The 24,132-nt window shown below is 38.1% G+C and overlaps 1 protein-coding gene across 1 annotated transcript in view; it reads left to right on the forward strand.

Moving 5' to 3' along the window:
• Positions 1-8,710: 8,710 nt before the first annotated feature.
• LOC102063918 (uncharacterized) overlaps positions 8,711-24,132 on the forward strand; it is a 38,440-nt gene continuing 23,018 nt past the window's right edge. The window contains exons 1-20 of the mRNA XM_026798399.2: positions 8,711-8,717; positions 9,248-9,313; positions 9,707-9,968; positions 10,372-10,486; positions 11,093-11,183; positions 12,021-12,130; positions 12,340-12,556; positions 13,487-13,612; positions 14,072-14,189; positions 15,013-15,151; positions 16,227-16,337; positions 17,593-17,662; positions 18,079-18,216; positions 18,301-18,465; positions 18,967-19,061; positions 19,830-19,956; positions 20,637-20,892; positions 22,453-22,505; positions 22,913-23,013; positions 23,795-23,946. Coding sequence (XP_026654200.2) covers positions 8,711-8,717; positions 9,248-9,313; positions 9,707-9,968; positions 10,372-10,486; positions 11,093-11,183; positions 12,021-12,130; positions 12,340-12,556; positions 13,487-13,612; positions 14,072-14,189; positions 15,013-15,151; positions 16,227-16,337; positions 17,593-17,662; positions 18,079-18,216; positions 18,301-18,465; positions 18,967-19,061; positions 19,830-19,956; positions 20,637-20,892; positions 22,453-22,505; positions 22,913-23,013; positions 23,795-23,946 — 2,519 coding nt within the window. The remainder of the gene's footprint in view (positions 8,718-9,247; positions 9,314-9,706; positions 9,969-10,371; positions 10,487-11,092; positions 11,184-12,020; positions 12,131-12,339; positions 12,557-13,486; positions 13,613-14,071; positions 14,190-15,012; positions 15,152-16,226; positions 16,338-17,592; positions 17,663-18,078; positions 18,217-18,300; positions 18,466-18,966; positions 19,062-19,829; positions 19,957-20,636; positions 20,893-22,452; positions 22,506-22,912; positions 23,014-23,794; positions 23,947-24,132) is intronic.

The following is a 24,132-nucleotide window of genomic DNA, read 5'->3' on the forward strand; positions in this document are numbered from 1 at the left end:
TTGAGCAACCTGGCCTAGTGGAAGGTGTCCCACAGCAGGAGGGTTGGAACTAGACAAGCTTTAATATAACCACACACTTAAGGTGTCACTCTGTAATTAAGGAACATGGGCTAATACTGCTGAAAAATGAGGCAAGTTACTTCATTATTTCTACCTTCACTGCTCTTAGCTCTCACTCATTTTTTTTCCCATTTAGACAATCTAATCTCCACAGAAAGTTTCCTTCCACATTCCGCAGTATCTTGCATAACCAGTTGTAAAATTACTGTAACATAGTAAAAAGTGATAACCGTATATAACACCGAGCTCATCTGCCATGCACTGTTAAGAGTTTAACTCTCTCCACATGATTTTCAGCCTTGTTTTCTCTGAAGAAACCTCTGTGAGATTTCTCAAGTGGTGCGACATGTCATAATAAAAAAACCCAGACTGTAAAATTTATTCTAAGAACCAGGGAAAGGAGCCCATGGCCAGAGAGCATCCAGCATTTTCTTCCACAGTAGCAGTGTACATATTTATTGTGGGTAAGTTAACAGGCTATTGAAAGAAAGGGTGGAGAGTGAGTACCTGGGAAGGGCTGGAAAGTAAAACCCTGGGGAGTAACCTGTAGACTGATGGAAGGAAAGAATGACTGAAGCTATCAGAGACAGGTGAGAAAACTTCAGCAGGACAAGCTGAGGACAGCAACAAAACCTCTACAGAGCTTGGGGAAAGGGTGTGCCGGATCCTCTGCTTAAGTTAATACCAACTTCGTTGACGTTAATTGCAGGCTGTCATTACATTACGTTACCTTCCACGCCACAATGGGCTCTTCTCTGACCAATCCAATTCTTTCATTTTGCCAGTTGACATGGCAAGCAATGGCTTTACAGATCTGAGGCACAGTGCCTGGGCACGAACCCAAACCGGGCACAAAACCTGGGTCCCAGCTGTCTCTGGTTTATCACACTTGTGAGGCGGTACAAGTTCTTGTCTCTACAGGAGCTGTAATTTGAACACAGAAGGCAAATGATTTTGGTTTTCACTAAGAGCCTTACTACTACCCCTACCTAAATTCTGAATGCTTACCTTTGCCACCCTCATATGATCTACATTCAGGTTGTAATTATGGTATTTATAGTACATATTATGTTGAAATTTTATCTGGCATTTGCAATTTTAGATTAAGTGAGTATAATCAATGTTCCAAGTTTTGCCCCTACTTCTGTGTAAGAAACCAAGTAAAAAAGGTAAAATTGGAGATATTATATCCATCCTCAGAATTATTTGGTTGACTCTTACAAGAGATACTTTTAGTGATTAATCCAATGGTACAGATTTTTGAAACAAGATCAAAACGAGAGAAGAATATTTGTCAGCCATATCATTGGCTGTTGCAGTTAATTTCTAATGACTTCCAATAACTTTCTGATAACTGGTGTCTGTCATCTCTACAGATATATCCTGATTTTTTTGCCATGGGAATTAATACTGAAGTGTCAAGACAAGCTTCTGATTTTTACACATGTTAAAACTGAGAAAAACAGACAAAAATGCACTAAATAAATAAATAATGCCTTTTACATTTCCCTGAAAACTTCCTCTTGGAAATGAAAATGCTTTGTTTTAATGCCAGCCAATACCAGAAACTGTGGTCTCTTGGCATATTCCTGATACAAATTAACAGTAAAAACAGTTGCTAAGCTTCTGGTTTTAAAGCACTTCAAAACTTGTTTACGGAATTTCTTTCCCTCATATAACTGTAGGTGAGAACTTGCTCCTATGTAAGCTCTTTTCACTGTATTATCTGGGAAACTGAGAAGTCCTTGAACAACTGTTTTTTAATCTACGTGAACCACTTGAAGCAGTTCTTGTGACCAATGAACATGTTTGTTTAAACCCTTGTAACTTTTGTGATACTTTCATCTACAGACGTGATTCCCCTACCAATCAGTAAAAAACAAAAAAGACCTGATAGCTTTCAAAATTTCATAAACCACGCAACAGAGTGACCTGAATTTGGGTTGGACTCAATGATGTTGAAGATCTCTTCCAACCTAGTCACTCTGTAAATTCTGTGAATTTCTTCTGCACCTGTCAGTGTTATTAACAATTTCATCCACTCCTTGGGGAGGAGAGGAAGAGAGAGGCTGTAAGGTTGAATAAGCTGAATACTGGAACATGCCTGACCATCCCTAGAGATCAAAAATCTCCATCTGAGCAGTAGCAATTAAAGCAGCTCCAGAACATGGAAAGGTTTGAGCAAAATTCCTGGAGAATATCTTTTGAAGAACACCTTTGAGTACAACTGGGGCAGCCTTCTGAACAACCACTGTGCACTGCTAAATGCTTAGTGGAATAACATATTGAAGTCTGACACGTATTGCTTTGGTCACAAAGAGTTATTAGAGTGAAAATTAGAAACTATCTTAGAAAAAAGAGGAAGTATTTGATATTAGCACTCTGCCTAGCAACAATCCCCATAAAAGAGACAGGGCAAAAGAGAAAGCAGCCTTGACCCCAGTGACACTCCTGATCATCCTAGGTATGGACATCTCCGTGACCTTTACCAGATGAGGATGAAGAACATTGACTGCACCCTACATTATCAGCATTCCCTTGCTCTTATACACCCTGGGGAAATCAAGAAACTTCGAATGTTTCAAAGCAGCACAAGAAGATCCTGACATTCTGTTCTGCCCCTCGTGCAGAGGTGGGTGTGACTGAGAAGGGGGGCAAGCTCTGCTCCTCTTCACCATCATAAACAGCCCACAGCCAAAGGCATATGCACGTTGGTTGCTGAAAGCCAAGTTTGTTGGGTGGCTTGTCTAATTGTGTAAGTGAGACTAGAGTATATTTGTTTAATACAGCTAAATGGTCACGTAAACAAGAAACCATTTGCCTTCTCTATGTACAGATGAATTTATATTCATTAGGAGTACTGGCACAGAATAAAACAATGTTCTCTGGGCAGGAAATGCAGTATTTTCTTTTCTCCTGGTTTGCTGAAGCATAAAGATACAGATTTAGAGTGTGTAAACAGCTTACTACTGCTTAGAAAGATGTAACTTTATTAAACATCCTGGACATTTTGACAGAGAACACATTTCATACTAGCAGGCCAAAAAGTTGACTTAAGTACCCCAACATTGCCGTAGCAAGCTTCTACTGATTTCCATCCAGAAATCAAATCCAGATAACACTTCATAAAGAAACTATATTTAATTTATTTTATAGCACTAAATATGTGAGGCTCTGATCTCTTTAGAGCTAAACAGAAGTGGAAATAGGGGCTCAACTGGAAAAAAATTGAAAGAAAATTACATCATTCAATTCAGAAACACCTGAATAGAATATTGTATTATACTCCCCTATTCTTTTACGGAAATATTTTAAAATGTATAATTGCAGGGTATGATTTTGGTTAGAACCCAAGGGGGTTAGGTTATAGCTGTGATCCCATTTTACAATTAGAACATCTTCCCAAATTTGTGTCCTTCCCCTGCTTCAGCAGAAATGATAAACACAAGCAGACACTGCTGTACTGAATCTTACAGACATGTAGAAGGTAAAACTGTCCCATTTAACCCAAAGAAATTCCTTTCTGCCTCTCCACACAACCTACTTTTTGTGGTTTTTTTCTCCTTACTCCTGAGGCTCCCCTACCCCAAATTATATCTCCCAGATCCCTCTGGCTAAATCCCCCACTGAGCAGCAGCCTTCATTCCATTCTTTATGATGGAGATTTTTTTAATCCATCAGTTACCTGCACTCTGGAAAACTGTGAGGAGGCTAAAGCTGATGATGTATTGAGGGAAAATGATGTATATACCCAGTGCTGGACTGGAAATTGTTTTTGCCAAACCTAGCAGTTTCAAAGAATTGTTTCAGTAACTTTGAATAGTTTTGTCCATCTTTTACTATTAAAGTAAGATCTATTGACCTAGGAAATAGACAGAAATCTGCCCAGAGAAACTCATCCTACCTCCAATGTCAAGCTAAAAAAGATAAAGTGACAAGAAGTAGAAATACTGTCTGCACTTGTCGTAGTATGCATTTGTTCCCGCTTTTGAAATGATTGCCCAGTAAAACTGCAAAAAAGTCAATGCTCAGGAAAAAAAGGTCTGTTAAACCTTTACTGGCAAGCCTTATACCCTTGATTCATTGCCTGTTTCACTAATTTGTAGTTGTCATAACTCTGTGGATAAGAATGGAATTAAACAAGAATGATTCTGAAACAATGTAATCATGATCACAGACAATAATCAATCTTTTTAGTCCTAGAAAGCTGCTACGAGACTGGCTGTCTGGCTGGCTCCTGATGTTTTCTATGAGAAGGCAAAACCAGAGAACTGAAAAGAAGATTTTAGGGGTTAAGGCCATCTCTAACAAATACAGGATAGGTGTGGGTGAATCTTCCTCAGCTGGGTGCCTAATACCTGTCAGTGCCACACAGAGGGATTTCCATGGGATATACTCAGAGTGGCCACGTGAAACTGCAGCACCCTTCAAGCTTATTATTTTGTTCTTTTTACAAGATTAGCTGTCTCAATAAGCATGGAGGGACTTCTTGATGCTGGGTCCCCACATATTAAATATTCTGAAACAAACTTCAGAAATCAGTGGGGTTTTTTGTCAAGGAGTTGCCTTGCATCAGTTGTAGTACTGAAAAACTTCAAACAGTTACTTGCCATCCATCTGCATAATTGTAAAGCAACACCAAATTAAATTTGTTCCAGGACCTGTTATTTGTGGAGGAGGAATTGCATTTTATTTGCAATAATTTCTTTACTAGATAGAATCTTAAAATGTACATACGTAAATGTATTTACTCCTCCCAAAATGCAAATAATGGCCAGTTTCTAAGGAAGGAAGAGCATCCTCTGTTTACCTGTTCAATAGCTAAAATCCCCCAAACCTCACCTTTCTACACTCTCTGAATCAATCTGGGACTGAAGCCAAAGTCACCTGCTATATAAGAGCGACAAAGCACAGATGAACTGCAGTCCTGATCAAGTTTAGACCTAACATCCTTGTGCCAAACTCCACTCAAGATGGGGTTTGGCAGGGGGATATTGCTACCACAATGGGCTTTCCTGTTAGCAGTTTGCTGTATCCATCAAATAGGTAAGAAATCTTCTTTTTTATTGGGAAAAGAAAAAATACTCTGTTTAGACTAGCAATACATTTTAAACAACTGTACTAAATGATTTGTATAAGAGGTGGCTGATTTCTTTATATATTTTCATTTGAAGTGTCTGTCTATTAACTGAACCAATTTAATATTGACTAAACTTCTATATACTACTATAACTACATATGGAAAGTAGCCTTGAAGATCAAATTCAAAAAAACTCTTATTGATGTCTTAAAATGTCAGCTTTTCAGTGTCCCATATGCCTTAAAAAAGCATTTTATTCCTGTTGCATTTTGTATTAGAATTCATTATGATTTTTATAGTTCTTATGAAATCTAAGCCACCACATTTTCTACTTGCTAGATTAGACCACTGGTCAATCTTTTTCAATATTTTGTCATCTGTCAGGGGCTAACACCAGATTTCTCAACATTTCTCGCAACTTCTTTAGCAAAAGAAACCAGAAGGGAATATTCATATGGCAAGGAATTTCAGTAACTAGTAGTGCAGTTACTAATTTATAGTACCCTATGCAAAATATTTATATAAATTACAGATACTGAGTAGGAGCAGGACAGGGAGATTTATGTGAGACCACAATCCATTATTTTGGATGGGGTTTTTTAACCTTTCAATGTTACATGAATCAGGGTTGGTCTTGGCATTTTTTATTAATATGAGTAACCCTGTTAATTTTATGGAACCAATCAAATTGGAGCTACTTGCAGGAGTAGAGGCTTCATAAGTTGGTCCTGTTCATGTACAGTAATTTCTGGCCTGTCAGCTGACATTTTAAAATCTGCAGATTGCCTAGGTAAATTTATCTTGCATGTAATTTTCAAAACATTTTGAAAAGTGCAAATATAATTTAAGACTGCTTTATAGTTTGTGAAATAAACACTGAATCAGTGGCCAGTTGGTCTCTATTGTGCTTGAAAACACAGCGGTCTCGTAGAGTATAAACTTCTGTTTGGAGTTATGCAATGTCGGTCAGAAATGTTTGCAGCCATTCATGGAACAAGAAAGTTATTTCTCCTGTGCAGTGCTGATCTGATAAACTGCTTTGACAAATGAGTGGTGATTAGGCAGTGCCCAGCAAACACCTCTTTATTTGAAACACACCCAGTGGGAAATATTTTCCGATATCCGGACTAAAGAATAATGGTCCCATCCCATTCCATCTCCGCAAATATCATGTGACTGCCTTTATATTTCGTGTCAAATATTAACTTTTATAAACTGGTGACAACAATAATTACCAGCTGGATATAGACTTTGCAGGATGCATCCAAATATTCTTAATAACTAGGTTAGTTTCCTAATTATCAAATAGTAAATTTCTTACAACCGAGAGACACTTATTTTTATAACAGTAAACAGAGTGGAATTGTGTAATTGTAATTGCTAAACAAACCACTGCAGGTAGAATTTCCTTGGGAATGATGTATTTGCTAAGTAAACAAAAGCTCCTGCTGTTTCCTTGAGAAAAATTAACAGAACAAAATACATATATAGATCTATTTTGCTCTGTTACGAAGTTTCCCACACTAGAATAAACAAACCTTCTGTGATTCTATGCCTGCTGAGATTCCTATGGATGTGTAATGTGAAAGCAAACTTCAGCCTATTATGTAGACTTAAAGAGGTATTTCTCTTACCTGATCTTTATCAATTTTTTCACCAATTATATTTTCATCTAATATAACCAGTATAAATTATAATTATGTGAATACATTTACCTAATTTTATTATCTATGATATTCAAAGATGAGCAGGAAATGGAAAATGCTTGAACTCTGTCCCACGTTACTTTGCACATCACTAGCAGTCAAGCACAAAGTTAAATGAGAAAAGAATTAAAAGCTTAAAGCTGAAAGAAACTACATACACTGCAGCAACTTCTAGCTGTGGTGGGGTTGACAGAACCCTCTGCTGCAAAGCCAGTAATCTCTTGGGGTTCTTTGTGAACTCTTCTCACCTATTGTATAAGGAAAATGGGGGCCTAACTTAGGGCAAACTCCACAGGCAGTTCTGCTTTGAAGGAGAAATTCTCTAGACACCTACAGTGCTCATTCACATAATCCAGGTAAGGATTCAGGTATTAGTCATTTCATCACTTAAATCCTGTGAGGATTTAGACTTGGCAGGTTAAAGGTACCTCTTAGTCAATCTGTTACATGCACAGTTATCACATCCTGACTGCATTCAGTCTTTCACAAAATAAAGTTGTAGCCCTTCAACTTTTACAAGAAATGCCTGATATATTTACTTATAAAATCCAAGACGTTAGAATGTCAAACCAGGAGGTCAGGGTCAGTCTTTTTCTAGGAATCCAAGCATTCCAAAGAATACTTGTCATCTCTCAAAAGTCTTTGCTTCAGGTGTTGAAGCAAGAACCCTTGGTCAAATAGCTTTATAGCATGATGCTTAAGGTTTTCTGCAGAGAAGATGTGATTTTGAACAATCTTTGAGTAGATGGGTAGAACAGGAAGCCTGGTTCATCAGGTTCCTTCTGGGTTACTGCTCAGGCTATGGCCCTTGCACTGTCCCTCAGAGGGACCTCCTTGAACCCAGCTGTAAAACAAATCTACGTCCGTGATGGAGGCTTCCCATCTGCTCCCTGAAAAAAGGCCCTGTGCTCAGACACTAGAGAAACTGTCATAAATATCCGCAGCCATTATTGGATGAAGCTTGAAGCCCCTTGATTCTTTTAACCACTTCCATGCTTTTTCTTATAACCCACCTTCTACACAATAATTTTAATAAATTATTTGCCTGCATTTTGTGAATTCCTCCTGAATTGTTTCACATATTACTGAGATCTAGTGCAGCAGTGAAATAAGGGGTGTTATCCTGTCATTAGAATCTCTTGCAGTGAATTTTGAGAGAAACACAGAAAGCAGATATATGTTATTTGGATTACAATTTGTTGTAAAGCATATTACAAAATATATATGTTATTTGGATTAGAAACTTTGAGTATTTGCAATAGAATGTCTCTTTCTATAATTGCATTTCAGCTTTCTTGAGGAGCCTGTTTCATTTTCTCTGATAAGATAAAGGATACTCTCCCCTTTGTTTTATGGAGTTTTATCTGGGTCCTTTAATCCTAGCTAAATGCTTTGCTTTAAAAGTTCAGGATATTATTCTTAATATGCTTTTCACATTTTTTTTCACAGGAGGTCAGATTGGAATCCAAATAGGAAGTCAGTTCTCTGGGGGTCTTCTACAGAAACAGAATGGTACATTTATTTATGCTGTATATTTGTATTTATTTGCTACATCCATACTGAATAATAAAAATGCCTTAAATAAAAACCCTCCTTAGCATATTGCCAGTGGTTCCAGATGAAAAGTAATGCGTATCTCTCTCTAAGAAGAGCAATATATTTACTAGACACCAGTTACTAAGTACACAGACATTATACAGTATGGTTATATTTGTATAATCATAGTTAACTAAGAAAATAGATGTGTTTGCAGAGGCTGTGTGCATATCTGCATGAACATGTACATATAACACCAAAGTGATGTTTGGTTCCTTTTAAAAAAAGGAAGTGAGACCACTTTGGCCTGCTGTGAAATCAGTGGCCAATGTCGGGTAACCAAGAGGGCAACCCATCCTCCCTGACTTTTACCATGTAATGATTTGTGTCTGTCCTGTACAACCAATGTGTGGTCATTTTGAAGAATTTTCATCACCTTAACAGAAAAATATAATACAGAGAAAAGGTGATAATTAAAGTTTTTCTTCCCTCAGAAAGAGGAGGTGTAATGAGAAGGAAACAATGCTTTTGTAGCAGTAAGAAGCTAATTTAGTACAGCTTAGACTTTTGTATTGTTCCATGTCTCTGAAGAATTCCAATATTCTAATGAAGCATAGTTTCGCAAAAGGGTCAAAGTTACCAAGTAAAAAATGCAGATCATCACAGCTGAAGGTAATTTCTTATGACTTAAGTATCCTGAGCTCAAATTTTACTATCTACTTTTAACCTGTGTAAAATAAAACAGGCTTAGCATTGTTTCCTTGGGTCCGGCATATTAACTCCCTAGTCCTTCCTGGGTCTATCCTACATGCAAATTTAGGTATTGTTATGCTAGTTTTTGATTTCTTTCTTATTTCTTTTCTAGCTTCTTTCGGAATTTCATCTAGCTTCAACATCTTCCCATCACTGCTGACAAATGTAGCAATAACACGTAAGTAAAGGAAACTAAGTGTATTCAGTAAGTGTTCAGTTTTAGGGGGTATAGACAGAAGACTTTGATATAAATGGGGAAAGGCACTGATAAAGGAAACCATGGGTAATTCAGAGGAGAAACATGGTGATTAGAAATAAACTGTTTTCTTAGCTGAAGTGAAGGTGACTAATTAAGCTCTAGCTGAGCATAACTGTAACCATTTGCAGGGTATATGAGTAATAGATATGAATGATGAATAAATACACAGCTCTATAGTGGTTAGATAGAAAACAATAAATGGAGCTAGACAGGCAGAAAACATTCCGTGAGAAAAGCTTTGGACAAGTTGATTTCCCCATGTGGAGGCTGGGGATTTTTAAGTCATTTTTAACAGCCAGTCTTAATTCACAGCTGCTAATCCTGCTCACAATGGCCGTGTGTGCAGCACGTGGGGCAACTTCCACTTCAAGACCTTCGACGGGGACATATTCACCTTCCCTGGGCTCTGTAATTACGTTTTTGCCTCCCACTGCAACGCTCCCTATGAGGATTTCAACATCCAGATTAGGCGTGAAGTGGTGGCAAACACTCCGACAATCAACCGCATCACCATGAAACTCGAAGGTGTCGTTGCCGAGCTAACAAAAGATGCTGTCATGGTCGATGGCAACAGGTAAATTCACTCGCAACACTTCTTAGGTATCCACAGGCTTTTTTTCCCCAATCTTGCCAAGTACTTTGGTGTGCCTGGAGGGGGGGGGGGGGGGGGGGGAATTGTGTTCTTTAATAGATCTGACAATTTTACCTAAATAAATAATGAATAAAATGCTATTAATTCCTGTCATGGAAAATAAATCCTCCCCTTGAGGACTGCCTCAAAAATAAAATTTGGATGAAATGTTCTGAGAAGCTGGATCCAAATTTAAATCCATATTTGATAACGCTGGACCATCTCATTTTGTAATTGATTTTCTTTCTCAAAAATATTCCTACAGATGACAGATACCACAAGACTTTCCCTTCTTATCAAATATTTGGATCAGAAGCTAACCAGCATTCTTTCTGCCTTTTCCCAGAGTTCAACTGCCATATAGTCAATCTGGTATTACGATAGAGAAGAGCAGCATTTATGTGAAAGTTGGCAGCAAAATTGGTGTTGTGTTATTGTGGAATGAAAAGGACAGCATTCTGGTAAGAACTGCTCCTGGACCTGTTTACCCCTTCAGAGAACAGAGCTAATCTTTGATTAGGCCTGGCTCTACCTGTTTAGGGGGTTGCTACTGCCCTCTTATCTCCCACTGTTGAGCAATTCTTTCTTAGTAAAGATAGGCTTGTATCCAGGTAGCCCTAAGGAAAATTACATGGATTTATACGTAGTGGATGGTAGGCATCTGCTTAAAACAGGATAAAAAATCACTTTCATTGTATGATTAGCTATTGGTATTATTATAGGGCCTAATTACCCCTTCAAAGATACATTTTTAGCTGAATTTCACTTTCCTATGCCTTCATTTTTTTTTCTGTGGATTTGCTTTTCTTCCTGAAGAATCAGTAAAAAGTGCTAAGAATAGTATAGATAGTACAGTCTACAGATTGAAGTCTGTGTCAATAGTATCAATAGCTTGGACTCTGCAATCAAATCTGAGTTGATTCTTTATTCCACCCTTCATGTTTTAAAAATTCCACAGATCTGACAAGAAATACTAAGAGGCAGCAGGTACAACTGTTTTCTCTGGTTTTGAATATACTTTAGAATATTTATACTAACTTCTATCAACTTATTATTCATCATTTTAGCTGGAATTGAATGAGAAATATGCCAATCAGACTTGTGGACTTTGTGGTGACTTCAATGGCTTTCCCATATACAATGAGTTTATTTCAAACAGTAAGTGTTTTAAATTAAAAAATAAAACAGGTTTATGTAGTCTCCAACAATCTGGCATCATCAGCATTCCTCTTTCCCATCCTGTCAAATGGTTTACCCATAAGATATGATTCGATCTCTATTTAAAAATATGTAGTAGAGAGATCAGATTATGTAAGTTAATGCTCTGAGTGTAAATATAGTACTGGTGCTAACAACTGATTACATGTCTCTTGCTTGCCACGGCTGTAAACCATGCTGGTAAAAGTAATCAGGTAACTCCATAAAAATGAGCAGATTTGCACTTATAAGATAATTAAATATAGAAATATATTCAGTAAAACAAAAGGCAATTATATTTTCTAGACAGTACATTTCTAGTTTCATTTTTGTCTCACAGTCAGTATATCCACATTTCCCTGTTGATTTGCATAATCTTTGTAAGATCTTATCTTTTTCACTATTCCCAGCTTGAGCATTTTCTTAAACCTTGTCTTACAACAATCTCCATTGTCCAAATTCCCGTTTAGATCTTTTTTTTTCCTCTGCCCTGAATAGGCTCAATATAATCTGAAAAGGGTTTGTTATTTTTCTGGGAAAAACCTTAGTGTGCATCTAGATGCAATAGGCTGATAATTGTTTTCCAATATTTCCTTTTTCCAGGGTGCTGTACAAAGTAAATTGAGGTAGTGATGTAGTGCTTCCTTTGGAAGGGGTGATGATCACATTTAAAGGCTTAAGGGAGCTAACTGTCTTGGCCAGCCTTGACCCCAGTCCTTGAGAGAAAAAAATAAATATAACAGGCAGTTGCTTTGAACAAAAACCTCTGATCTGCATTGTTAAACTTCTTTTCTACAGATATTAAGATGACAGCCTTGCAGTTTGGGAATCTGCAGAAAATGGATGGGCCAACAGAACACTGTGAAGATGCCACTTCTGTCCCAACATATAACTGCTCTGATGATCTTGTAAGGATCTTTTGACTATCCTTTTATTTTTCTTTCAAATTTATCTGTTCCCTTCTACAACTTTATATGGGTCAATAGGAAAAGTCCTCAGGCAACAACAACTTAAAGATAGCTATAAGACTATGTTACATAATAATTACAAAAAATAACAATACCATCCCCCCAACTTCTTTCTATTTACTGAGACTTGTCTATTTTTTCCTCCAAAGGATGACATATGCGAGAAAACGCTGACCAGCTCTGCATTTGCCGACTGTAATGACCTAGTTGATATTAAAGACTACATTAAGGCTTGCCAAGATGACTTGTGCAGCTCTGAAGAATCTAAAAACAGCTCATGCATCTGTGACACCATTGCCGAGTACTCCAGGCAGTGTGCTCATGCTGGTGGGCAGCCCCTGGACTGGAGAACTTCAAAACTGTGCCGTGAGTATCCCTGGAGACAGCCTTCCTTCATGCTCAGTAACTCACCAACAGCAGGCTCTCAAATAACACTGAGGATGCAGGAGGAGTTAAAGCCTGTTCGAGATTGAATCCTTTAGAAAATTCTGATGCATAAGTTCCAGCATGAAGACTTCAGCCAAAGAGCAAACTGAATTAAATACTAGCAAAACACTAACATGGATACTCTAATGAGAGTCAAAGTGTAATTTAATGAACCTGTACAGTGAAGGAAGCAAATAAAGGAGAAACAAGAAAGAAGAACAAGGCATACGTACTTGCTTGCTTGTATTCCTGATTCTTTTCCTTATGATGGCTCTAGCATTCGTTGTTCTCAGTTAACTGATTGGACCTTCACAGGTGAATGTCTGACTAATCACCTATTTATCTCCTCTTGCTTGATAGTGATGAATTTGTATTGATTAAACATATACTTGATTATGAGGTAGCTATTGATACTGTCACCAGCTCCAAAATTAAAGTCCATGAGGTGCTATTTGTCCTCCTGATGGTATCTCAAAATGCAAATATACTAAAGCTTTAGGAATTTAGGTCTTACATTTCACTAGCAGTACAGGTGTTCAGAGGGAAGGGAGCCTTCAGTAAAAACAGACCTTGCTGGCTTTCTGAGGTTATTACCTTGCTGTCCACAGAAATCCAGTCATTGAGCCAGTTCAGCACCAGAGTCATGGAATGCACATTTCAACTGTAAAATAGGGATTTAGGTGGTTAAACTTGCAAATTTTGAGAGCTATAGTCAATTGCAGTTTGGTGTGGTTTCTTTTAGGTTTTTTTTGGTTGTTTTTTTTTTTTTTTTTTTAATCTAGCTTTAAAACTTAAATGGATATAAATGTATAGAGAACTAGAAATACTTTTCACTGAAAAAAAATAATACTCTCTTCCTTTAAATTTCAGCCAAGACGTGTCCTTACAACATGCAGTACCAGGAGTGCAACTCCCCCTGTACTGACACATGCACGAATCCTGAACGATCTCTGTTTTGTGAGGAACACTGTATCGATGGCTGTTTCTGCCCCTCAGGCAAGTCCTTAAGCACTCACATCTCTGATCTCAAAGAACAAGAGCTTACCTGTCGGTTTCATGGGATTTAAGCCTCATATAGTTGTATTTTTCACAGCTGCCAGTGACAAGCATTTGTCATGTGTCAGCTGAGAAAAGATGTCTGAATTAATTGCCAATACACGTGCAATATGCAGAAAGCAGGATAAAAGAACAGCAAAGAGATCAAGACCAATCTTTCAACCAGCCACCTATGTTGGTTGAAAGTCCCTCTTTCAGAGCAAGTGGAATTTAGGAATACAAAGGTTGAATCCTTCCCTCAGCAAACTGACAGTCCTGCTGTCCTCAGCATTGGTGTGTCCACTTACAACTGCAGGTCTCTTGCTAAGAAAATATTTAGGATTTGTAACAAATAAAATGGTGTGTAGGAAATGCCACTTTAATTGATCAAGGTTTTGTCTTTTTTTCTTTTTAATCTAGGGACTGTATTTGATGACATCAACAATTCTGGCTGCATTCCCCAGCAGGAGTGCTCCTGTATTTACAATGGCAAAACCTATGCTACAGGAGCTTCTTTTTCAGAACCATGCCAGACCTGGTAACCTTTGTTTCTTTTCTAACTCACTGTTTCCACTCATATATTTAATGGGTTTAATAGTTTATTATATGCAATTGCATAATTGGTAATTGATATGTGTATTTAACTGACTGCTACATTTCCAAAGCACCCCTAAAGAACATTATTTGTTTTATTTAGCAACAGCCACAACTAGCTTTGCACTCTATCTCATGGTGATCAAAGCAAGGATTTACAATGTTTGGATTTCTCACCAGTCAATTAAAATGCTTCCCCTTTGTTTATTTTGTTCAAACATTTGGAATTCTCCAGGGGAATGAAGCTGCAGTCATTAATGTATTTGCAAATATTTATTTTCTCTGGAGAAAGCAAGGGATGACACAATACAAGCTCAATGTCTCAATTATTAATCCTGTACCTGTGCTCTACCACATCAGCTTTGAAAATAGACATAGTCTGCATCAGGAGCAGATGTGGAGTTACCTTTTCTTATTTATAATACATTTGTATTACAAAAAAACCCCAAACCACCCAGGAGATATTTTAACTTGACATTGTGCTTTATGTTACCTGAAAAAATCCACACAATTATTTATCCAAAACCTGTTTTGGAGAGTTCACCTGTCTAAAGAAGAAAACAATCAGATAAGCAAGGAGAATGGTTACCGGAGAAATTGATTTTAATACGTTTCATCACAAGTTCGCCGTGTTTTTGAAACTCTTAAACCCGTGTGTCAAACCACAGCTTGAAGGGAAAAGCAACAGCAAAGCAGCTGCACCTAACAGCACTGTATGTCCTCCTGTTCTGGATTCCACTGTTACTGATTTCACTTTATTCTTGCAGTACCTGTAATGGGGGCCAGTGGAGCTGCCAAGACAAGTCCTGCCCAGGAACGTGCTCCGTAGTGGGAGGTTCCCACATTTCCACCTATGATACGAAGCACTATGATCACCACGGAGACTGCACCTACGTCCTCTCTAAGGTGGGACTCAGAGGATGCTTCCAGGTCATAAAGCCTCATAGATTTGTAGGAAGAAAACATGGTCTCTATCAACACTTAAGAAACTTAGCACCTCTGACACACAGACATTAAATTCCCTGCCACTTAGCCAGATGTTTGCTATGATGCCATTTCATTGATAATAATTAGATAATTATTAGGATGTCATGCAATTGTGTGTGGCGCTCACTGGAAAATTTCCAGTTCTGTGAGAGTAATTGAAGAGCACTGTCTTTTTAAGAATTTGCCTAGTGTGCAACCTTCAGTACAACTAATCCAGCTCTCTTATTGGGTTGCATAATTTTTTGCCATGTTACTCTATTATGTGGTATTTGGCCAAATGGTACAACTCTAAAAACTACAGTAACTGTTCTTAAAAATAAAGATTATAAAACAGCCTTTTTTTCATTTTCATTGAGTTTAAATACAGAAAAACTTCAAGTTAATTGATGCATTTCACTTAGCTTTTAAATGTTTTTAAACATTTAAAAATAACTCAAAAGAAATGGAAAATTTGGAAATTATTATAATTAAAATATTTAATTACAGACATGTGTAGGTGAAATATTTTGATGTTTTAGGGGCTTTTTCTGTTTGTTGTTTTCTTTCCTTTTTCCCCATCTGCACTATTCAGAAAATGGAAATTAAATGTTGTATGTTACTGTTCACCTAAAACATATTTTATCAGAAATTTTTGTCTAGGATTGATACCAGCTACAGAAAAATGAGAGTTACAATAGAATTTAATAAAACTTAAGAAGTTGTCATGAATAAAACTACCAAATGTGAATATGGATCTCCATCTTGACATCTGTATGAATATAATCAATAAAATCCAGATTCTACATTTCTTGTTCCTAATAATTCAAACAGAGAAAAATTGAATCTTCAGCCAAAGCAGCTCTGGGATTTGTTAAGTTTATATCTTGTCCAGAAAAAGAAATACTTTTTCAGAATTGAGAGAAAATTTTATAGGGAAAGCTTTTTTGCAAATTTTATAGGGAAAACTTCCTGTAATTATTCTTCAGTGAAATAACTTGACTTTTTTTTTTTTCAGGACTGTACAGATGAAAAATTTACCATCCTGGCAGAACTACGCAAGTGTGGCCTGACTGACACTGAGACCTGCCTGAAGTCAGTGACCCTCAACATGAATAAAGGACAAACTGTAAGGATGCAAAATAAGTACAATAAAAATATGGGGAGAAAAGAAACTAGGGCTTAATCAGTCAGGCAGCTGCATTTCTTTGTCAGATTTTCAGCGTATGTATGATGAGTAGATGATATTTTTAATCAAGTGAAAAAAAGTGGATTTTGTTATGAAAATCAGATCAGCCATAAATTTGGCTTTGTGGAATTTCATTAAGAAACATATTGTACTCACAAAGCAGAAAAAAGCTATTTTCTCTGCCAATTAGATGGGAAAAGACCATAAGCTTCAAGGTTAGTAATTGTGATTACAAAAGTTAGTGATGTAATTAATCACTAAGATGTGTTCAAAGAAAATAACATGATGTAATCCCCCAAGAAGCCGAGAAAGTCTCTTTAAAAGTAATTCTTTTCTGGCCGGGAAAATTAGTATAGTGCCCCCAAGAAGCCGAGAAAGTCTCTTTAAAAGTAATTCTTTTCTGGCCGGGAAAATTAGTATAGTGTACAAAGTAGAAATTAGGGGGAGGTAAAATCACAAAGATCTACCTTTTTATTGAATATTGGTTTAATTAATATCACTGGGGTTCTCCTCATTATTTCTCTTTGGACTGTAGTTATTTTTCACACATTGTTGGCATGCTAGAAGGCCAGCCTGGGCTACGTCCAAAGCAGTGTGGCCAGCAGGGTGAGGAAGGGGATTCTTTCCCTCTACCTTGCTCTGGCAAGACTCCCCTGGAGCGCTGCATCCAGCTCTGGGCTCCTGAGAAGAACATGGACTTGTGGGAACAGGTCCAGAGGAGGCCACAGATGAACACATAGGAGGGCCTTTCCTATCAGGAAAGATTTGAGAGAGTTGGGGTTGTTCAGCCTGGAGAAGGGAAAGCTCTGGAGAGACTTTTAGTCCCTAAAATGAGAGCCTTTCTGTCCCTAAAATGGGCCTACAAGAAAGCTGGAGGGGAACTTTTACTAGGGCAGAAGGTCCTATGACAAGGAGGAATGGCTTCAGACTGAAAGAGGGCAGGTTTAGATTAGATATTGGGAAGAAATTCTTTACCATGGGGGTGGTGAAACACTGGGACTGGTTGCTGAGAGAATCTGTGGATGTGCCATCCCTGTAAGTGTCCAGACCAGGTTGGACGGGGCTTTGAGCAACCTGGCCTAGTGGAAGGCGTCCCACAGCAGGGGGGTTGGAACTGGATGACCTTTAATAGTCCCTCCCAGGCCAAACCATTCTATAATTCACAGAGTTGCCTTTTGTTCCTCTTCCTTATCAGATCGTGGAGGTCAAACCTGATGGCGGTGTGTTTGTGAACTCCATCTACACCCAGCTGCCCATTTCAGCAGGTAGATTTTTCCTCTTACAGTAAATTACACAAGTGCTTTTGAAGTAAAGTGGGATGTTTGGTGTCATGCTGGACAAGCACAGGCAAGAGTTCAAACTCTAGCAAACAGAATTTACAGTCTTCTGAAATGATTACTCTCAGATTTACTTCCTTCTCACTGCACCAAAGTGAAGGCAGAAGACATCTCTTTACCTATTTTACTTGTTTTTTTTTCCTACCCCTCTGCTCACACTTGCTTAGAAAGAAATTTTATTTTTGTTTCAATAGCTAAGGATTCCATGTGATATCTCTGACCTCCAGATCTTTATGTCACTTCTGAATTTGCAAAAAAACGCAATAGAAATTTAAAAAGAGCAGCATTGTGTTTTCAGCATTTGGCCTTGTTCAGAAAGTGACTGTTTTGTTTCTCTTGTGTAGCTAATGTCACCATGTTCAGACCTTCCTCATTCTTCATGATCATGGACACAAGCTTTGGCGTCCAGGTTGAAGTGCAGTTCACACCCGTGATGCAAGTGTTTGTGCGTCTGGATGCTTCTTTCAAAAACCAGACTTGTGGTGAGTGAATGAAGTAAAGGACTCCTTGATCAATGTCTTTTTTCATAGCCAGAGCAGTATAAACTTTTCACTGCTTTTCAACAGGTCTCTGTGGAAATTTCAATAACATCCAAACTGACGACTTCAAAGTCATAAGTGGAATAATTGAAGGAACAGCATCAGCATTTGCTAATACATGGAAAACTCAGGCTTCATGCCCTAATATCCAGCAGAGTTTTGAGAATCCTTGTGCACTCAGCATTGATAATGGTGAGTGCTTCTTAAAACTTCTGGTTTGTTTTTTTCTTGTTGCTCATCTCTAAGGAAAACACATTTGTTGGAAAGCAAAGATTAAAAAATAAAAACTTAAATATTTTATAAAAACCGACATCTGAAATCAGAAACAAGTATTCAAAATGAATGCACTGAAGATAAGTAAGGATGTAAAAAAAGAGTGACAGAAGCATAAGTGAAGCAAACTGCAAGGACACTGAAAATAGAATAGATGTCCAAGCTGACAGCTTGGTGTCAGAGAAGTGGATTACAGAAGCATCTCTGGAAACCCTTTAATTAATCTCCTTCAGCAAGTCCTCGTCTTTGGTTTTAGGAACCATGACCCACAAGCTGAGTGAAAAGAGAAAAAATAAAGATAGGAGAAGAAGAGATTTAATGGAATGTCAGAACTGTCTGCACAGGCCAGGGCAAGCATGGGTTTATGACTAACGAAGTACAAAGAGTAATGTGCATTTCTATTGTTTCTTCATTTCACAGAAAAATACGCTCAGCATTGGTGTGGACTTCTCACTGACAGCACAGGACCTTTTGCTGCTTGTCACTATGCAGTGAATCCTGCTGTTTACCACACGGTACTTTGCCCTATTACTTTTCCCTTCAGAAACAATAGAAATAGGGGCTGTTCCAGACATGTCTTAGGCAATACCTGTATCCCCATTGCTGTGCTGCAGAACTTCCTTCTTTCAACATGTGTTTCTCTTTGTGTTGTAACACTACTTTATTTCGGTTGTCAGTCTTGGCTTCAAGATCCTGACTTGTTTGCTGATGAAAAGGCTGCTATTTACTCCCGGATGGTTTTACACATAAGCCTGATAGTGTATTTAAAGGCATGTCAAATGCTTGTTTGAATATCAGTCAATTGTTACCTTATCAGCCTGGCATCTCATTAATAACTGTTTGGAACAGACAGCCCATTACCTAATTACCATCACTTTGCTAGCAACGTGTTGCAAACCACTCTTCTCACTAGAAGTCACCCAGGTGCTGACACCAGTGAAATGGGATATCTGGACTGCACGTTGTGAATAGAGCTTTGGGTGCTATTGTGCAGCATATCCACCAAAAAGGTTCAGAGGACCAAGAAGCTGCAAAATGTGAAACATAATTTAAGACCACTATTTCCTAATTATAACTGCAGTAATTGACTCAATTTTCATTACCTGCATTTTGCCCCGCCAGGAACCTTAGACAAAAACTGGAAAGTGATAAAGCTGTGTTACTGTTGTCTATGAGTGAGCATATCTGAAGAAAGATTAAGAAAAAAGATTTGAAAGATAAAGTTCACTGTTTTTTTAAAGACTGACAATTTTACCAGTGCTTATTTTTCTCTCCATTTTTAGAACTGCATGTTTGACACATGTAACTGTGAAAATAGCGAGGACTGTCTGTGTGCAGCTCTGTCTGCCTATGTGAGAGCTTGTGCTGCAAAAGGAATCCAGCTGCAGGGATGGAGAACTGATGTCTGCAGTAAGTACTCTCCTCATTTCCTAAGAACACACATCAATAAAAATTGCTGATCAGAGATTATTTTCTACTCATTTCTAGACAAATCACTAAGTGATGAGGAAAGGATTTTGTTAAGTGCACTCCTGGAAGTAATTCTCTGCTGTCCGCTTGGAATCAATCCATTGCTGGCAAGAGTGAATATGAATAGAAGGGAGATGTGGTTTGATTATGAAAGGGACTGTTTTTATGGAAGTGCCTCCACCTGTTTCTGTGCAACTTAGAGTTTCACTACAGCTTTACAAGTATCACAAGTTGTTGCAGAGATAATGTGCTGTATTAGAACTAGTAATACTGACCAGAACACTTGCAGATGCATGTCTTTGAAGCTGCATGCTGGGTTCTTGTCTCATTCCTCAAGAGGTTTAGGCATCTTGGCATTGAATGGCAGCAGCAAATGGAGGTTTCCTTCTGAACTTCCATTTGAAAAAATCTTTTCTTCTTTGCATGCATTATTTACTCCACACATACAATAGCTTTTCAGATCAAACTCTGAAATTATTCAGAAATACATTTACATGAAATATGCAACATAAACAGAGGTGTATTGTTTACATGTTATTTCTACTGCCTATGATTTTTAATTTTTCACATGTGAATTAACCCTCTGGAATTAACAATCTATTTTATTTTCCTCTCTCAAGCAAAATACACCACCACATGTCCCAAATCCCTGAGTTACAGCTATACCATCTCTTCCTGCCAACCCACCTGCCGCTCTCTGAGTGAGCCTGATGTCACATGCAATATTAAGTTTGTCCCAGTTGACGGCTGCACCTGTGTAAATGGAACCTACATGGATGAGAGTGGCAAATGTGTGCCTGCTAATGAGTGCCCCTGCTACTACAAAGGATCTCCTATACCATTTGGAGAAGTGGTCCATGAAAATGGGCGTGTATGGTAAGTAATCTTTTTTAAAATATTCAAATAACGTGTATTTTCTCATTAAAGTCTGGAATGTGTAAGATGGTTTCACCCTGAATTTCAAAAGAATGCTCTCTCTTCAATTTCTTCAAGTTCTTTTAACTTTATTTTCAAATTTACAAATGATATATATTCCCCTGAGTTGCAGGATGAGAACAGAGGGCAGAATGGAGCCACTACAATGAAAAGTGATATGGTTAATGACCTGTTACACCATTTAAATACACACAACTCTATGGGGCCAGATGGGGTCCACCCAAGGGCACTGAGGGAGCTGGTGGAAGTTCACAGAGGCACTTTCAATCATTTGTCAGCAGTTTGGTTAACCTTGGAGGTCCTGGTTGACTGGAGGTCAGCAAATGCGATGCCCATTTACAGGGCGGGCCAGAAGCAGGATCTGGTGAACTGCAGCCCTGTCAGCCTGACCTTGGTGCCAGGCAAGGACACAGAGCAGATTGTCTTGAGTGGCACATACAGGGCAAACAGGGGATCAGGCCCAGCCAGCATGGGTTTGGGAAAGGCAGCTGCTACTTAACCTACTTGATCTTCTTATATGACAAGGTGACCTACTTAGTGGATGAGGAAAAGTCTGTGGATATTGTCTGCCTGGACTTTTGTAAAGCTTTTGACATTAGGGAAGTGATTGTCCCCCTGTATTTGGTCCTGGTGAGCTGTACCTCGAATTGTGTGTTCAGTTTTGAGTCTCACAATAAGAAAGGCATTTTGATGCTGGACCATTTCAGAGAAGGACAGCAGAGCTGGTCTGGAGCACAGGTATTATGAAGAACAGCTGAAGGACCTGAGGTTGTTTAACCTGGAGAAAAGGAGGCTCAGCAAAGACACTCACACTCTCTAAAACTGCCTAAAAGGAGTTGTGGTGAGGCGTGAGTCAGGCTCTTCCCCCAAGTACCAAGTGACAGGATGGAAGGAAATGGCCTCAAGTTGCACCGGGGGTTGTTTTGATTGGATGTTAAGAAAAATTTTGTACTGAAATGCTTGTCAAGCACTGGAACACGTTGCCCAGGGAAGTGGTTGAGTCACTATCCCTGCAATTATTTAAAAGTCATGGAGATTTGTCTCTTAGGGACATGGTTTGGTGGTGCACTTGGCAGTGCTGGGTTAATGGTTGGACTTGAGGATCTCAAGGGTCTTTTCCATCCTAAAGGTTTCTAGGATTCTGTAATATTTCTAGATTGATAGGGCAATTGTACTTCGGTGCATTTTTTATTAAATTCCATAATCTTTCAAGTATAAAATTACAACAACAGCAACAAGAGGAGATCTTATGAGAATGTAAGTAACGAGCAATGACAAATATGCATCACAACCTATGAATTTTCCTGCTAAGCCGCAATGGATATCATATGAAAGCAGCATGTGTAGTGGTATTGAGAGAAATTCTTTCCCAAGACTGCAAAACAGGTTTTCAGAATTCCTTTGAAAGTTCTGAAACTTGACAAGGGATAAGTAGCTCTCAATCTCAATATTTGGTTTGAGAGGAGATAATAAAATACATTGTTTTTCCCTCTCTCACAGCACTTGTGTCCAGGGAAGACTGAATTGCATTGGAGCACCAAATCCAACTTCAGGTAAAAACAATCTTCCACTTACTTTTTTCTCTTTACCAGGTCTTGCACAGAATAGTTCATAGAATTGATTCTTCTTAATGGATTTTTAATAGAAGCATTTCTCACTTAGTCATAGTACTACAGTTGTCATAAAAGGCAGGAGTGAACTAGATTACTCATAAAACTCAGAAAACTCATAAAACATAAAACTTATAAAACTCTTTTTACAGAAAGACTTTTTGTTCTGATATATTTTGTGGGGTTTTTTGGGGGGGGAGAGTCCAGTACTCTGTAGTGAATCTTATCAGCAGGTTGAATAGGGACAACAATCTCTGCTAACTGAAACAGGGAATTTCCAAAGAACTTATAAATGGTTTAAATGGCTACAGTGTGAAATAAGCCCTGTGCCACTTCTTTCCTTCCTCTAGTCTGTGAATCTCCCATGGTCTACTTTGACTGTAAAAACAGCACAGCAGGAACAACTGGAGCAGAATGTCAAAAAAGTTGCCAGACTCTGGATATGCAGTGTGTAAGTATGTCATGGCCCAATGAAATGGTGCTTCCAGGTTTGTCTATGCTCTTGCTGCTGAAGTAATTATCTATTGGATCTATTCCAAACCTACAACACAGATACATTGTTCTTGTAGCAGAAGCCCTAAAATGATGTTATGAAGCATTAACAATGGAACCCTTGGATCAAAATAAACTAAGTAATATCCAAATTAATTCTTAAGATTAGTGTCTACCTTTCTTCAGCTACTGCAGGTAACAGTAACTAGTAGTGAAAAATCTAGAGCTCTACTGCTTATTTGCCTTCTGAAGGAAAGGCTAAAAATTGGCTAAGAGAAATGTTTCTTTCTCATACCATGCTGCATCTAATCATGTTACTCCACTTAAGTTCATGGTAGCCACATGCCATTTCATAGTAAGTACCATATGAGATAAATAAATTTCAATATAACTCAGCCAAACTGAAAAAAAATATTACTTGTCTTTCTTTTAAAGTTCCATTCAGTCACAAATCATCCATTACAAAGTGCAAGAGCCAATGTGTTTTAAATTTCACAGGTTCCAGCAGAACAATCAGGATGGGTATACATAAAAAATTTTTCTTTGACAGATTTATATTTTACTAAATCTATGGCTAATAACCTTTTTGTTCTGTTACCCTTTAATTGCTTTACAGTTCTCTCCTATTGAAGTTGGGCAGCAATAAGACTATATAAGGCACCTGTAATGAGAACTAAATCTTCCTTTTTCTAATGTGATCATTTCACTCTAAAATTATGTTTTTCTTTTATCTTTTCCAGTATAGCTCACAATGTACATCTGGCTGCATATGCCCAGATGGGCTTGTGTTAGATGGGAATGGTGGTTGTATTCCTGAAGAGGAATGTCCATGTATTCACAATGAAGCCATGTATCAGCCTGGGGAAAAGATTGACTTCGACTGTAACACCTGGTAAGTATATCTGCAGAAGTAGCATTCCTGGTTCCATCATTTGCTTTTCTAAAGACCTTTTATAGTAAAAGAACAAGGAAAGATTTGGATTCCAAATCTAATCAGTTGATGGATTTTAGATATTTTAGTTTTGGATTATGCAGTATGAGAAGGTTGCCTTCTAATATCTGACAGATGGCCAAAGCA

Source organism: Zonotrichia albicollis, chromosome 6 (genome assembly GCF_047830755.1).
Source record: "Zonotrichia albicollis isolate bZonAlb1 chromosome 6, bZonAlb1.hap1, whole genome shotgun sequence".
Classification (NCBI taxonomy): domain Eukaryota; kingdom Metazoa; phylum Chordata; class Aves; order Passeriformes; family Passerellidae; genus Zonotrichia; species Zonotrichia albicollis.